Here is a 15,724-nt window from a genome sequence, read left to right as displayed (position 1 = left end):
TATCATGGACATAGTGCAAGGTATAGCGTGACTACTCTAACGTTTAACAAACTTACCCATCATGGACATAGTGCAAGGTATAGCGTGACTACCTTAACGTTTAACAAACTTACCTATCATGGACATAGTACAAGGTATAGCGTGACTACTCTAACGTTTAACAAACTTACCCATCATGGACATAGTGCAAGGTATAGCGTGACTACCCTAACAATTAAGAAACTTACCTATCATGGACATAGTGCAAGGTATAGCGTGACTACTCTAACGTTTAACAAACTTACCCATCATGGACATAGTGCAAGGTATAGCGTGACTACCTTAACGTTTAACAAACTTACCTATCATGGACATAGTGCAAGGTATAACGTGACTACCTTAACGTTTAACAAACTTACCTATCATGGACATAGTGCAAGGTATAGCGTGACTACCTTAACGTTTAACAAACTTACCTATCATGGGCATAGTACAAGGTATAGCGTGACTACTCTAACGTATAACAAAGTTACCTATCGTGGACACAGTGCAATGTTTAAAGTAAATGATTTCAATTACCCCCCTTAGATGAAAATATGTACCCTCCCTGTTTGCCGCTGCAGTCACGTGTTTAGGTTACCGATTTTGTCCAGTTTACTGATCTTGGACGCTTACCTATGTTAGCCGTAACGTTACAGCCCCTTCTCCTAAATATACCGGGTTGGCAGGGCTGTCCGGGTCGACAGGGTTGGCCGGGTCGGCAGGGTCGGCAGGGTTGGCAGGGTATGCCGGGTTGGCCGGGTCGGCAGGGTATGCCGGGTTGGCAGGGTATGCCGGGTCGGCAGGGTTAACAGGGAACTTTGTCTGCAGGTTGTGTTGAGAGAGGCCATATCATCAGAGACTTGCATCCCACAACATGACAAGTCCTTTTATGAAAAAATGCAGTAGCCTACTTGTGCATTCAGTCAAAAGTATTGTGATATACTGTTTATCGATGTTTTTAACTTTATTGTGAAATGCAGTTTCTTTGCCCGTTATGTATTAAAAAATACATAAAAGTAAGGCCAAGTCTTGTACATCTTTCAGCATTTGGTGGGTTTTGGAGGTTTGCCAAGTGCATTAAACAGACATGCCAGGAAAAATGTTAATTTGTATTACTGCAAATACACGCAACACAAACGAAAACGCACCCCTATTACTGCTATTTTTATCCTTTACTATTCTGTAACTGCTAGAAAAAAACTTGTGTAATGTCTTGCAAGTTGATAGGAGAACCAAAGTTTAAAGAAATCTGTAAACCTGTAACTGAAAACACTGCATCTGAAAGTGTACCTTAGAAAAACACGAGACATTTGCAACAAATATGTAATGTCTTGCGAATTGAAACAAAATTTGATAAATACATGAACAACACAACATCTAAAAAAAAAGTGTACTAAAAGAACTAAACAGCTAGTTAACCTGAGGAAAATATTAGTAGGTTGTTGTAAACCAGCTTCAAAGTGACATGATATCTTTTTACAGTAAATTATTTTAGTTCATACAAATTGGTTTTTGCAAATAAAAATGCCTCGAAGAAAATATTGGCCCTGTGGGAGATGTAGAAAAAATTGCCAAACAGATTGCATTTATTGTGAAAATTGCAAAAAATGGTTTCACTGGAAATGTGAGAATGTTGATCTGAATGACTGGAAGGATTTGACACAGGAAGCATTTTTGTGCCAGATGTGTTGTACAGCAGGAAGTAGAGGATTCAATTACAAACAGTCACTTAGAAGACTTGGCACTGTAACAACATGATATTTGTGTTTTAAAATCACATGTTTGTCACTGTAAGCTATTTTAGTGAATTAGCATAAAGGTTAGCAGCAGACATAACAGTTTTAAAGAAAAGTACCAGAATGCACTAAAAAATAAGTGAAGACTTTTAGCATAGCATGATACATAAGTATACACTTTGGCAGATGTGCAGAAAAAGGTCATAAAACAACATCTTGACAATCTTAGGAGAGTTATTTATTTAGTTTTTTTATGTTTCAGTGTGGTTTCAGTGAAGATGTATTGATCAAAAAAGCACAGGGAGAGGATTTGCTTCTGAAAAACTTCAATCATACATTTACAAACAAACAGTTGGCGATAAACAGCATAAATTTGGATAATCACTCAAATGTTCTGTTAAAAGACTTACCAAATTATAAATCCAAAGTTGCAGCAAGAACAACTCCAGATGGAAACTGCTTATTCAATGCAGTTTCTGTAGGACTTGCAGGTGATGAGTCTTTAGCAACTGAACTTCGATTAAGGAGTGCCATAAATATGATCTGTAATGCAGAAAAATATGAAACAAACATTTTAGCACAAAACTGGAAATTTATATCTCCAGAATACTGGGAGTCCGTTAAGGACTGTATTGTAGATGGTGGCTACTCTTCTACCTGGACCATAATGGCACTTTGTGATGCAATAGCAATGGATATACGTTCCATTTACCCCAAATGCAATGGACCAGAGGATGAAGTGTATACCATGTTAAATAAAACATTCTCACCAATTGGTCAATGTTCAAATGGAATAATTTATATAATGTGGACAAGAATTGCACAAGAAACAAAAGGAAAAATTTGGACTCCAAATCATTTTTGTGCAGTGGTCAATCAATACGATCTTGAAATAGAATATGATGTAGATTCTGAGCAAGTAAACCCCAAAACAGGATACTGTCTGAAACCAATTAAACAGGAAGGTTCAGAAAGCAATGTAAACTTAATATCTCCTTGTAAAACTCAGTCAGAAAAAATTATACCAGAACCACCTTCTTCTGTTTGCTTCGATTCTACTACAGATATTCCAGATCCCTTAGAGTCAACAAATGAAAATAAATCTGATCTTAACATTTCGCATAATTCATCAACTGCAAACAAAAGAGAAAATTCAGAATCGGATACAACAGACACAGAAGAAATAATGGACAAAAATAAAAAAATAAATAAAAATAAATCTGGTCTTAACATTTTACCCAATTGCATAAAAAAGGAAAATTCGAAATCAGTTTGGTTTGATTCAACAGAAAATGAAGCAAATCAAGACTCTTTTACTCCTGGTGATCTAAAAGCAAATGAGGAAAATTCAAATCCTAAAAAGTCAACATCTGATTCTTTTGAAGAAACAATTTCAAAAACTAACGAAGGCAAACTGGAATGCAATGAATTTCTGCCCACCCATAAGGTTCTACAATTTTTGACAAACAAAACAACAACTGGACTTGCAAGCATACCTTTCGGAAAAAAAGAAAATTGTTATTTAGTCATACAAAACACAGAAAACATTCAGCGAAAGAAACTAGGGTTCAAAAACAAGTTTTGGGATGACTGTGGAGCATGGAAAAAAAAATCCTATTTCTCATCTTATTTTGAAAGGAATGGTTTCAAGCAGCTGTATCAATATAGAAACAAAATGTGCACCAAACAAACCACACCCGAATACAAATATCACCAGTTAGAACCACAGCCAATGAAATCAAACTTGATAAAACTGAACAAGTTTATTGGCTCCCATTGCAATAATACTAACTACAAGCGCAGAATATCATTTTTGGAATATTATGGAAATGACGAAGTGATACCATTATACCTGGTTGAATACAAAGGAAATCAACCGTTCCAAATACCCCATGGAAATAGCAAAACAAATCAGAGCAACTACATTCGGACTTGTCCAGAAGTTGTTGATGAGCTCCGCAAAGAAGTTCCACTGAAAACTGCCAAAAATATATACGATGAAAAAATGCAAAATACAGATCATCTAACATCAATGCCAAGGAATTTGCAGCAAATATATAATACAAAGTACAATCTAATAAAGCAAAAAGACCCAACTTCAGTTAAAACTAGCAATTACAGTGAGGAGGTGATGAAAATAATTGACATGGCCCAGACACATGAATTTGTTCAGAAGGTTTAAAATTACAAGGGACGCCCAATTTCAATAATTTGTTACACAGAAGAACAAATTTTAGATATAAATAGGTTTTGCTGTAATTCCAAAGCTGTCCTGTGTGTGGATAAAACATTTAATTTAGGGAAAACATTTCTTACAACAACTGTGCACCAAAATCTTTCATTAACTCGGAATTCAACCCAAAAGCATCCACTATTTCTTGGACCAGTTTTTCTCCACACAAGGTCTGACACTCAAACTTACCTGGAATTTTTCCAAACGCTAAAGTTTGCATTAAAAAACGACAACATTATCTTCGGAACAGATGACGAGAAGGCCTTGCACCATGCCATCATGGAAGCTTTTCCAAATGCAGTGCATGTTTTGTGTACAAGGCATTTAAAGCAAAACTTACAGCATTACATGTCCGACAAAATTGGCCTAAATAATACAGAAAGAAACAAAATAATTGATGAAGTGTTTAACTTACTTTTATCCGTTGATGAAATAGAGTTCGAGGAAGAAAAAACAAGAATGCTGCATGGATTTATGGAAAAATATCCATCAACTCTTCACACCTATCTGAGTTGCAGATTCTTGCCACTTCTAAAAGAAAAAGTTTGGGAACCAAGGTTAAAAGTTGACTTAGGATGGTCCAACAACTATGCAGAAAGCATAAACCATGTTTTAAAGATAAAATCTGAACGGAAACAATTGAAGCTCCCAGAACTAGTTACAATGATTTATGGAGTGGTAAAGTGCCAGTACACAGAAGCAGAAAAAGCATAAATAAAATTAGGACCGTTTAGTTTAAGACCAAAATACAAAGAACATGAAATACCATACTCAGATTGGTGCGAACTATCTAAGGAAGAAAGAGGAAAATGCTTTCTGAAATACATGAAACACAATCTTAACAGCAAAAATATTTTCAATGTGCATACAATACCTCCAGCAAGCTGTTGTGGAAAAAAGCCACACCAGAGAAAGCGAAGGAGGGCTGAAAAGGTGACCTTCCACAAAAAAATGAAACTTTGAGAATTTTTAGTTCAGACTTCATTTCTTCTTTTGCTTCTTTTCCTAATAAAAGCAAAAATAATATCTACATATTTAAGAGTGATTAAAGAGTATAAGAGGCATAAAAGTGATAAAAAACTATCAATAGCCTACTTGGATAACTTGGGGCTGGAAACATCACTTTCAAGTTAGTACTGGACCAGTAGCATTGATAGCAACTACACCCTACAAAACCATGGATGTAATAAACCTTACCTGTGGGCTGTATATACATAATTTTTTGAGGAATCCAGTATAAGTTTTCGTGGATTAATGTTAGTAAAATACATAAAGCACGACTTATACAAAAACATACTAGTTCAAAGGTATTCACTTGACAAACGAAAATTATTTACTTATCTAAACTGCAAAAACCACTAACACTGCCTATAACCCAGCTAATACGTGGCCAACCCTGCCGACCCGACCGACCCGGCCGACCCGGCCAACCCTGCCGACCCTGCCGACCCTGACAACCCTGACAACCCGGTATATTTAGAGGAACCGGAAATTTTGCACCAATACCAGCAAAAAATAACGTGAAAACAATAAATATCGTTCACAACGATTCAAATGTTGTCAAAAAAGTATTTCTACAGCAAAAAATATTCGAATTAGAAAATTAACAAATAAGTTTCATAAACCCTCCTAAAATTATTTTTTTCGTAAATTATATTTTATTTCAAAGGATCGATCTGTTAACAGAGTAATTGTTTGATAGTTCCTCATTTTTAGGCTGTTTTATTTTGCTGCTCTTTCCCTGGGGCACATTTTGTGATAAAATGGCACAGGCAACTGTAAAACTAATTTTGCAGCAGTGTTTGTCTGCACGTTTGCAAACTAAACCAGCAGACGTTGTATCAGATGCCGAATTCGTGGATATCGGACGTGGGATCGTGGCGTATGTGTGCTTTCTAAAAGAAGCCAGCCAAGAAACCGTGGAAAAAATTAGCAATGTTATCACCAACGTTAAACTTAGTCGCAATGTCGAAGGAAAACTCGTGTCATTAAGGGATATAGACGGTGACATTCTTCTAGTGCCCCAAGCAACTTTAGGTGGAAAGTTAAAAGGAAAAACCATGCAGTATCATAATAACATTGACAAGCAACTTGGTTATAAGTTATATCAAAAACTGATAACCTCGTTGTCAAATGCCTTGAATTCTAATAGTGGGACTGTAAAAAGTGGAACTTACGGTAACCTGCAAGTTTTGAAAGTGGATACGAACGGCCCATTTACACATACATTTGACATTTTTTAACTTGCATGTACTGTTGGCGATTTGTTGCAATTTGGGAACTGTTTTGTCCGTGACTCTTTTTTTGTCATGCTTATTATAATAGTTCTCTGTGCATAGGATGGTTTATTGTGAATTCCAATAGGTTTAAACCTGTAGTGCAAACAATATAAAAGACAATTGCATTTGTGCTACAAAAGTTGTTTAGTTGGTTTGTTGTGTAGGCAAGTAGAATGACAATCCAACAAAAAGTACTAAAAAACGAATAACACAGAACATTCAACTACAGGATTTGCAGTTTTAAAAAAAATTACATAATTTTTAAACAATAACAAACCATTGATATAAAATTGTTATATGTAATTACATAATTGTAAAGAAACAACATACATTAGGTAAAAAATTAAATGCACTGCGAAAAGTTGTAAAATTACAAACAAAAACAAAGCAGACAAGTTTTGGAAATGCAACCTGTTGTAAATAATATGTTGACAAGTTTAGTACTTTTGAAATATACAATAAAATGTAAAAAGTCATGCTCATGAAAACTATGCTTTAAAATGAAGCTTTGGGAAACTAGGTTGGAACATTTGTGGTGTCTCTTTCCTTCACCATTCTGACTTCACCCGACCGAATTATCATCACTGCATGTGCCAAATACACTAGCATGATAATGGTGCTAAAAATCTGTAAAGCATTACATGTGTTCGATCATACTTGCAAATTGCTGTGACAAATACTAAAGTAGACAAAATTTCGTCGGAACATGTCATGTTGTAGCACTGTTTCACATCAATTTTAGTCGTCACTTTCTTACCGCACAAGCCACAAATGTGCCATACATGTGATAATTCAAAAATTTTGCTGCTACAGCTGCAGAGATGGCCATACCAATGAAATGAAAAATTGCAGATAGAAAGCAATTTCCAATCTCCTAAAAAAATAAGTTAAATTTACAAACAAACAAATGTAGCCCAAATTAATGTGAGTTTTTATGACATACAGGTTTACTTAGTTTTTTATTGTAGTCCATTTAATTTTTCTGACTTTTATCACCAACCAGTAGTTTCCATGGCAGGCAAGCACATATTGATGCATTGTAGAGCTTGAAAATGTACATGAATCCAATGAACAGTAGGGTTACACAACTGTATGCACTGGAAAAGCTCACATAGCCCATCTTATAGGATTCACCATATTGCCAATAGTTGCTGGCAGAACACAAGATGACAAGTATAAGGCTGAGTATCTGCACAAAACTTTATTATACAAAGTAATTAAAAATGGCATAAATATTTCCATACTTACGAAAAGTATCGTACAGTACAGACCGTCCCTGGATTTAAAACAACCCAAATCAATGCCTACAGAATCTTGTGCCATTATTTTTAGGACAAAGCCGACAATAAACTTTATTTATGTGTGCTACGCTCCAACACCGACAGAACAGTAAAGTTCGTGGCAGATAATGGCACGTACACCAGCAAATTTGCCAAAACGTTTCTCAAATTGTTGATGGCTTCACTTCCCCTTGACGGCAAAATAAGCCGGTTACCATTTACATATTTAGGTCCAATCACGCTTGGCTTAAGTTCTCAGAAAATTTACGTCACGCATTTTTGTTGTCATGCTACTACGTATAGTTAAATTAAATACCAAAACAAAATGAGCAAGGGAGTGACCACGCTGCAACACGCTTCACAAACAGAATTAAACTTTACCACAACTCTTTTGTTTGCCACACTGCAGCATTTTTTAGTGCTAGACATGTTATTGGTCGCCTCAATTGTCCTCTCTGAATAATTTGATCGCTTCACTTACATCCTTGTCAATAAAATGTTGAAATGAACTTTGCCAGTTAAAATTGGTTTATTTACAACAGGTTAAAACCACCACATATAAATCTTCAGTGTTCATTATATTTTACGACACACTAAGTAGTGCAGCGTTCCACAAGCTTATCCAGTGGCGCGTAGACTACAAAGTGTAAAATTGAACTTTAGGCTCTGTTTTACATTTCCCTAATTTATAAACAGAAAAATTCCTATTTTGTCAACAACATTAAACATTAACATTAAGCACAGATTCATACATTTTTTTCCAAATTGTGTGAACGCAAGTTATTCATTGCAGAAGAGTCACGTATTGTGCTTCACTCCCTTATTTACATTGACCATGTTTTTGTTTTTATTCTTCTTTCTTGGTCCCGCCTTTCTTGGCACCATTCTGTACAACTCCATCCTTCCGTGGCCCCTTTTTGTTGCCACCGACCATGCTTTTCATCCGTTTTCCAATCTTGTCCTTAAGGCATGTAGCGTTGACATTGACGTCATGATTCTTCCCAGAAACCTCTACACATTTCTCCACTTTTTCAGCCAAGGTGTCCCAAACATCCTATGTTCAGATACAATGTAGCCTCAAGTTTTTGCAACATTTTGGGTTTTTTCTCAAGTGTATTTTTGGATGCAGAAAACTGAGAGATAGGTTCAAGCTAAAATCGTTAGTTAATCATACAATGGGGTTAATACAGAAGCGAATTTGGGTGTGTTGTTGGCTTAACTACCGTAAAATATTACCAATATTTCCAATGCACCAGCACAAACAGAGCTAGAAAACTTTACAACGTTTTACCTTTTTAGCATTTCTTGGCTGAACAAGATAGACCTCAAGCTTGATTCCATAAATAGGGTCGTTTTCTTTTATCTACCAACAAAAAACAAATAAGTAAAGAAAGTATTAAGCAACCATTGAATACAACAACAACAAAAGTACAAAACAATATAAAAGTTGCTGCATGCAACTTTTACTGACGTAGTGAACAGCAAATTTCCACCCTAATACAGTGGTTTTAAACATTAAACTTACTTCATATGGAAGTTGGTGTTTGGGACGAGAGCACAATTCATTTTCACACTGCTTCATGACAGCATGTTGAGTAACAACAACAGTCATGTAGATGGCAAACACCAACAACACGATGTAGAGCGAGCACCCAAACCACTTGCCTTTCCACTTTGGATGCGGAGAAGGTTTCTCGTCCTGCAAAAAGAAAAAAGACGCCGAAGTATTATCACATTGTCATATTTGTTGTTAAATCGATTATGATGCAATATCTTTTGTTTATCTTTTTATTTGTAAACAAATCTGTAATTACAGTATATGTTTACAGCCATATCAAAATATAGTGCTTTTCTTACCAATTCATCTTTTTCAATTGTTTCTTCGGTTGTTATGGTAACCAAAGCACCTTCGCAACCAAGCTGATCCTTGTCTGCTGGTTTAACTTCGATAACCATTTTGCTCATACGAGTAACGGATATTTTTAAGTTATCTAAAGTTACCTGAAATAAAATAATTTTTGAATACCTACTTTTAATGTACTTGCAAACATTTGTTGAAGATCTTAAGACGTGGATGTGCAAAACCCATACGTTGCCCTCTCAACATTCACGTATCACTACACACCGAAATCGCACCTACTATAACTCTTGCGGGATCCATATGATTAGCTATGCTGAAAAATTTCCATTTTGCATACCTTTATGGCTTAAAATATACCCTGTTCAAAGAAATTATGTTCATTTACGTCAAAGGAGGGAATTTTCGCTGCAATGCGACAGTTCTGCGTTGTAGCTGCGAGAAAAAACATGAACCGTTCCTTTGTTGGTCTCGTGTGTGGTGTGTTCCTTTCCTACGAAAATGTAAAACCATGCGTCAATGATTGCGCAATCGGTTGTTTTTCAATCCACTGCTGCTTCTGTGAACCTCTGTAGCATATTGTTACGTCAGCATTACACACACCTAACATGGTAGCTTCTGCTTATAGAACTACGTTTAGCTGCACATGCGTTTTGTGTTTGTGTTTTATGATGGTCGAACTCACAAAAGAAACACTTTTTAGCAGGATTCCAAACACCTGACACATAACAGATCCTTGTTTAATACTAAAAAAATTATATATACTTCAAACAGAACAGCGCTGTGTGTGTTACAGTGAATGTATAGAAGTCTGATGGTTTAAAGCACTAAACTTTATTTAATAAATTGCTCCTTGTAGCTCCTATTGTTAAAGGTTCGGTTTGTTTAGAATTTAAAAATGTTGTTGTATTTTCATATAGCAGACAATTTGGATTTTCATCCAAACCCACACCTAGTCCGATCTAATGGTTAAATTTTTATATTTGATCAAATACATGTAACTTTCAGCTCTCAGCAGCAATAATGCATCAGGCTCCGGGTCATTTCAAGCAACTATTATTGAAAAATCCTTAATAATATACGCCGTTAGTGTGTAGAATTCTTGCTTCATAAGATATAAGATATAGTAGACATGGCTGAGTGATTATTGGACAATCTGGATGTTTAGCACAAAATTAATACAAGTGTCATGTAAAATATTCTCCATAACTTTATGTAAACCTTTAACGAAATCATTTCGCTATTCAATGTTTTATTTACACCAGCAGGGTTGGCAAACTTGCCAACAATAATCGTTGTTTTAACACAGTTGAGCTTGTTTTGTTTATAATGGATTAAATGTATGGATGATCATGTTGGACTCGCTTTTTTATGAACTTTATAGGAACACACGGCTTTACAAATGTACACAGTTTTTAGAAGTGCAGGTTGATGCAATAAAGACATATAACATGTGCTTTAGAGATTCAATATAAAACACACCCTAGAAAACAACAAAATTAATTTTACTTGTGGGTTATTCTTTTGTATATAATTGCATGTATTTCTTGGGGGGAAAGAGACTTAGCATTATGAAACTGGTGATTTTAACACATAGGAAACATTTTCAATGCAAGGAATGCGAAGAAAGTTAAAGAAATAATCCATGAAGAAGAAGGTAAATATATGCAATGCAGAAGGCCCCATTTTCTCATTTATCCTTTGAAAAATCTCTTCATTTTACGGCGCAGACAGACAGGGTCTATGTTGAACTCTGCACCAACTCCAGTATTTTCATTCACGCAATCCTCAAGTGTTTGCGCAAAGTTCTGCCACTATTGCAAAAATAAGTTGCTTTAAGCATGAGTCTTACCTGCTTTAAAGCATGTGTCTTTAGATTACATATTTTATCAACAATGCACGCATTGTTTACTTGCAAAGGAAATATGGAGCCAATATTGCTGTAGCAAGTTTAACTTTTTAAATTACATTTTCACGGATTTATTCCAATAAACTAAGTACTAACAAATTCTGGCCGGTGATGGTGGTCGTCATCATCGTCATCATCGTCGTCATCACCACCATGTGGAGGCTAAGAAACAGATGTATTAATTGGATTCTGTACGTAACTAATCCCTGGTAGTAGTTGGAAATCTGGTGTAGTATGTCATGTATGGTTAGGGCCGTATTATCCGATTATATTTTTATTTTGTCAAAAGAGACGTATCCTTCCTATGGAGTTCTTAGAAAAGGAATTGTTTGCGATTCGATTTTTTTTGCATTAGAAATTTGGATTTGGTTCAGGTTCACAATACAAATATGTACAGGTAAAACACCAAGAGTCATATGTTGTACCGAAAGTTGTCATAAACCAACTAGAATTCAACATGACTTCAGTAGCTCTAATTTATCTATGGCATGGATCCAAATGCAAAATATTTTGACACAACATGTTTACCCCTCCATTTCTTTTGGTTGTGGTTGACATCATGGATGGAGTTGGGGTCACGCCTCCGTTATTATTTCCAGGTGGATTCTGCAAGAAAATCCATCGTCATTAAACTTGGATCTTCATTACTGGATCAGTGTAAGATTATATTTCACAAATATTTTAATTTTCTTAAAATTTGTATGCGTCATGTAACTAGAAAGAGAAAATATTGATTATTGTCATTTTGTGACTTTAGCGCACTTACGCCGTCAAGGCTGCCTGGATCCGGGAACACAAAGTCTTCCATCATTTCGTCCTGCGAAAAAAGTAAAAACATTTAATATTTGTTTCCTGAAATCAGCCTATTCCAACGCCACTTGTTGTGCCTGACGCAGGTGGAAACTTCCCATCAATTTGAACAAGAACTGACGATGCTTTTTATCGAAGCATGTTTTCTTGCAATAAACTGGGTTTGACACGAAGATATTTATATTGTAATTTTGCGAACAAAGTGGTTATAAATTTATTAATTAATAAAATAAATTATTCAAAATTACTTGGATGGGATTACGAAACACTTAACTTATCACTAACCGGTTTTTCGCGGCAACGGCGAAGTTCATGTTTGTATCTGTGATGCATCACCCCCATGTAGATGACGAGTGCCAGAAGAGCCACAAACACCAGCATGTTGACTACACAGAAAAAACATCTTGCACCCGATCTGCTTTCCTTTACCCGAACGTTCTGTGCCTGAAACATTATTAATCCTCCTTTATATTATGGTGTTAATTATAATGCCCCACAGTGTTTACTTTCGTTACCATACGAAAGAACGGATTGTTATTAACAAAAAGCCGGGGGATTGGAATCATGAGACGGGTTCAAAAATACTTTTGGTGGGGTATAATTATACTTTCCAAAACTTGTTGTAACACTCTTTTGTCTGCCATCTGCACTTTTACAGTATTACAGCGTATATTAAAGGGTTTTTTACTTGGAGGTGGAGGGATTGTCCCATACGCACCCTCCTGGATCCGCCCCTGGTGTTACTGAAAGTTGGCGTCAAACGACACTCTACAATACCTGCCAGCATGGATTTGGTGGCGCTGGGGTTTCTGCGTATCCGGGAAGATGCGATTCAACATCCTCCTCCTTCTGCTTCTCAGTATCCTTTTTTCCTCCTGCTGTTTCCACAACCATGCTGTCGACTTCTCAGTTAAAACAACTTATTTAAAAATACTGTTTAAACTTAAGATCTGCGGAATAGTTCAAATGTATAAAGCTTTGTCGAATATAGAATAACAAACCCAGCAAGGTTGTAAGCCTAAAACGGATGCGAAAGAACGTGAACGAAAGGTCAATTATCGAAAAACACCGTCCAATAAGGTTACTTTACACAAATATCAGTTAACATAACCTCATTACAACGTTGCTCATTACAACGGCACAACGTTGTTATAATAATTTAGGTCTCTAATATATAACAGACTGTATAAAAGCGGAACGATCACTTGTATGAGTTACTTCTGAAACTATGATATATGATATTTTAAGGGATATTCTTCCTATCTGCTTGTGCTAGCTGCAGCCAAAACGTAATTACTCCCAAAAATAACGAGCTCTACCTTTTTAATTCTTGCCATTGCAACGACACCTTTTATTGTGACGCACATAACCAGCAGGCACGTCACAAACATTAATGCATTAATATAACTGCTGCAACACCTCTGCACAACACCGAGCTGTATCGCGTCCGCACTTAACTCCGCAGTGCAACAAACCAACCATGATGCATGGACCGTGAATCCAACAATAGAACGCTCATGTGACTACTCTGTGACGTAGCAGATTTTTTCTGCGCGGAGGTGGTTGCGAACAATAGCTTAGCAAATTGAAATCTATATTTGTGCTCAATACAAACTGCCCTATGGCCCAAACAAAAGTTGTTTTCAGACCAGCAGATATCGGGTGGCCTGTTGGTTCGTTCAGAATTACACAAAGATGACGAAGAAATTGATACCCGTAAGTTTACGGGTTGCCAACACAGACTTGTAACATTTACAGCGATTTAAACGCCACTTCCCCTTTAGCAAAACATGTTGTTTAGATTCATTTATGATGTACGGAATATTTTTGCTACAAATTACAAATGATTCGCAAATTTACAATAAAGCATCACAAACAAACAACCTGTGGTTTCATTTGAAATCAGGCAGGTGTGTTTGTCAACTCACAAAATTTTGTCACCACGGCATAATTTTGTCACTTGCGTAGTAAAATGTTGCGCAATAATTCAGCCAAACATAGACACTAATCTAGTGGCATTTACGTTTACAAAACTCTTTTGCAATACTGACAATTTGTCTGCGTGGTACACGGCTAAGCAAGTTTCGGAAATAAAAAGGTATATGCTCTCTGAATGTAAAATTGCTTGGCTAAATACGTAACAAAATTAGGTTTAAAAGTATCCTTGCCGTTGAAAGAAATTCCACGCGGTGCAGGTAAGATATCGGACTAAGCTATTACTGTGCTTTTTCCGCAAGCTACAGTCTTGTCGATTCAGTGAATTTCACCGTTCCGGAACAAAACACATACAAACAACCCGTACGTTGCTATAGGTGTTTAGCTTAAGCGTGAAGCTGTAGGCGATCATGTGCTACCATTTCACCTGCAGTATTGTAACGTATTTGTTGCATGTTAACGACATGCCATAGTGTATGGATCGTATAAATTAAGTATTATCCTATGCGTCAGTCTTGTCCCCCACCATGCAAAACCACACAAATTTTCACAAACTTTTGAAGTTAAAATTTAAATGTTTGTAAACTACAACGAAAATTATAGGTATTGTTGAGTAATGGACTTAGACAACATAAATCCAATCGCTTATTACTCTTTTGCGAGGCCATTTCCGTGGTTTCGAACCAGTGAAACCATTGAGAGCCTGTTCTTTTCCGTGTTAAAGGTAAGCGTCAATAACTTTTGCGCGTTAAAGGTAAGCGTCAACTTTCGCGTACATTTTATCCTTTGTAATCGCCGCCTTTCTCATCTTAAAATAAACCTTACGAACAACGGAGTCGCGTTTACCCTGCTCCAACTATATTGAAACAGATGGGAAACTTTTGAAAAGTACAACATGAAATGGAGTTTACTTGCTAACTTCTCTCTTGCGTGTAACATTAACTGTTAAAAATGTACCGCTCTTCTGGCATAAAGTATACGTGCTGTATTAATTCGACGTTTCGTCTGCCATGCGGCGAGACTTCATCAGGAAAGGCCGAAGAAATACAGCACTTATATTTTATGCCAGAAGAGCGGTACATTTTTAAATTGCAATATGCCTGGCAGCAACAGGAATTTCATATTAACTGTTAAGTATGCTTCCTGTTTGGAAGCGTCTGTACAGGTTAAGCTGATATTTACACCTTGTGCTTATTATTAACGAGCATACAGTAGGCATGCATGACATACCCCTATCAGAACATATATATGTTCTAGGAATGTTGGATAATATGTTTTACGCAGCAATACCGTATGTAATATATTGGAATTTATTCACTTTGCTTTTTCATGCGTCATTTCTTGTGGAAATGTTCCCGCTTGACGTCATTCCAGGTAGCCACGAGGCAGTAATAAAAATGAAATTATGCAATTTCCCTGTACTGCCGTATTTGTTTGACGTTTATTGAACGGCGTGCATTCGTTTCGATGGCTTATCCGACCTCATACGAGGCTTAAAATTTATGTGAGGGTAATTAAACAAGTAGGCTTTTTTGTGAGCTGCATACAGATGGCCATTGTTTCGACCCACAAGATTTTGACTGACCTAACGGCCGACTTCATGTTATTGCCTCCACGTTCACTTATATGAACTGAGCTACATAATTATGCTGCACGAATGACC

At 36.4% G+C, this 15,724-nt stretch overlaps 4 protein-coding genes, 1 long non-coding RNA gene and 1 pseudogene across 12 annotated transcripts; 2 read left to right on the top strand and 4 right to left on the bottom strand.

The window, feature by feature from the left end:
• Positions 1-1,336: 1,336 nt before the first annotated feature.
• LOC145908525 (uncharacterized) lies at positions 1,337-5,435 on the bottom strand. Of its 7 annotated transcripts, none has more exons than XR_014403009.1 (5): positions 5,086-5,435; positions 4,865-4,995; positions 4,762-4,806; positions 4,406-4,521; positions 1,337-1,765 (listed from the first exon to the last, which is right to left on the bottom strand). It is a non-coding gene; the product is annotated as an uncharacterized LOC145908525 (long non-coding RNA). The 7 variants fall into 7 exon arrangements; XR_014403008.1 differs by lacking the exon at positions 1,337-1,765 and adding an exon at positions 2,874-2,890; XR_014403005.1 differs by lacking the exon at positions 4,762-4,806 and having other exon boundaries at positions 4,180-4,521; positions 5,086-5,433.
• Positions 1,705-4,186, top strand: LOC145909366 (uncharacterized). Its single transcript, XM_082996756.1, has 2 exons — positions 1,705-1,767; positions 2,020-4,186. Exons 1-2 carry the CDS (start codon positions 1,705-1,707, stop codon positions 3,937-3,939), a joined length of 1,983 nt encoding a protein of 660 aa, XP_082852882.1. The 3' UTR covers positions 3,940-4,186.
• A 293-nt stretch (positions 5,436-5,728) lies between the features above and the next one.
• On the top strand, positions 5,729-6,322 carry LOC145908522 (D-aminoacyl-tRNA deacylase 2 pseudogene; annotated as a pseudogene).
• A 47-nt stretch (positions 6,323-6,369) lies between these two features.
• LOC145908521 (uncharacterized) lies at positions 6,370-7,773 on the bottom strand. Its single transcript, XM_082995830.1, has 4 exons — positions 7,518-7,773; positions 7,270-7,458; positions 7,027-7,143; positions 6,370-6,896 (listed from the first exon to the last, which is right to left on the bottom strand). The coding sequence occupies exons 1-4, from the start codon at positions 7,590-7,592 to the stop codon at positions 6,786-6,788; spliced, it is 492 nt and encodes a 163-aa protein (XP_082851956.1). The 5' UTR covers positions 7,593-7,773; the 3' UTR covers positions 6,370-6,785.
• A 295-nt stretch (positions 7,774-8,068) lies between these two features.
• On the bottom strand, positions 8,069-9,706 carry LOC145908518 (uncharacterized). Of its 2 annotated transcripts, none has more exons than XM_082995826.1 (4): positions 9,580-9,706; positions 9,075-9,248; positions 8,841-8,912; positions 8,069-8,603 (listed from the first exon to the last, which is right to left on the bottom strand). In XM_082995826.1, the coding sequence occupies exons 1-4, from the start codon at positions 9,598-9,600 to the stop codon at positions 8,397-8,399; spliced, it is 474 nt and encodes a 157-aa protein (XP_082851952.1). In that variant the 5' UTR covers positions 9,601-9,706; the 3' UTR covers positions 8,069-8,396. The 2 variants fall into 2 exon arrangements, with proteins under 2 accessions (XP_082851952.1, XP_082851951.1); XM_082995825.1 differs by lacking the exon at positions 9,580-9,706 and adding an exon at positions 9,407-9,546.
• Positions 9,707-10,657: 951 nt separating this feature from the next.
• On the bottom strand, positions 10,658-13,072 carry LOC145908517 (uncharacterized). Its single transcript, XM_082995823.1, has 6 exons — positions 12,904-13,072; positions 12,412-12,570; positions 12,083-12,133; positions 11,845-11,922; positions 11,413-11,478; positions 10,658-11,221 (listed from the first exon to the last, which is right to left on the bottom strand). Exons 1-6 carry the CDS (start codon positions 13,018-13,020, stop codon positions 11,102-11,104), a joined length of 591 nt encoding a protein of 196 aa, XP_082851949.1. The 5' UTR covers positions 13,021-13,072; the 3' UTR covers positions 10,658-11,101.
• Positions 13,073-15,724: the final 2,652 nt, after the last annotated feature.

Source organism: Ascidia mentula, chromosome 7 (genome assembly GCF_947561715.1).
Source record: "Ascidia mentula chromosome 7, kaAscMent1.1, whole genome shotgun sequence".
Taxonomy (NCBI): domain Eukaryota; kingdom Metazoa; phylum Chordata; class Ascidiacea; order Phlebobranchia; family Ascidiidae; genus Ascidia; species Ascidia mentula.
Note: the sequence above shows the minus strand (reverse complement) of the source record. Positions and strands in the feature narration are given on the sequence as shown.

Coding starts and splice junctions, on each gene's coding strand:
- LOC145909366 (XM_082996756.1), top strand. CDS start 1,705: ATGTGTTGTACAGCAGGAAGTAGAGGATTCAATTACAAACAGTCACTT. Junction 1,768..2,019: donor CACTTAGAAGACTTGGCACT/GTAACAACATGA, acceptor TTTATGTTTCAG/TGTGGTTTCAGTGAAGATGT.
- LOC145908521 (XM_082995830.1), bottom strand. CDS start 7,592: ATGGCACAAGATTCTGTAGGCATTGATTTGGGTTGTTTTAAATCCAGG. Junction 7,459..7,517: donor TGTACTGTACGATACTTTTC/GTAAGTATGGAA, acceptor AGTTTTGTGCAG/ATACTCAGCCTTATACTTGT. Junction 6,897..7,026: donor GCACATTTGTGGCTTGTGCG/GTAAGAAAGTGA, acceptor AATGCTTTACAG/ATTTTTAGCACCATTATCAT.
- LOC145908518 (XM_082995825.1), bottom strand. CDS start 9,514: ATGAGCAAAATGGTTATCGAAGTTAAACCAGCAGACAAGGATCAGCTT. Junction 9,249..9,406: donor CAATTGAAAAAGATGAATTG/GTAAGAAAAGCA, acceptor TTCTTTTTGCAG/GACGAGAAACCTTCTCCGCA. Junction 8,604..8,840: donor AGCCAAGAAATGCTAAAAAG/GTAAAACGTTGT, acceptor ATCTGAACATAG/GATGTTTGGGACACCTTGGC.
- LOC145908517 (XM_082995823.1), bottom strand. CDS start 13,020: ATGGTTGTGGAAACAGCAGGAGGAAAAAAGGATACTGAGAAGCAGAAG. Junction 12,134..12,411: donor GCCGTTGCCGCGAAAAACCG/GTTAGTGATAAG, acceptor CTTTTTTCGCAG/GACGAAATGATGGAAGACTT. Junction 11,479..11,844: donor CAACCAAAAGAAATGGAGGG/GTAAACATGTTG, acceptor TCTGTTTCTTAG/CCTCCACATGGTGGTGATGA.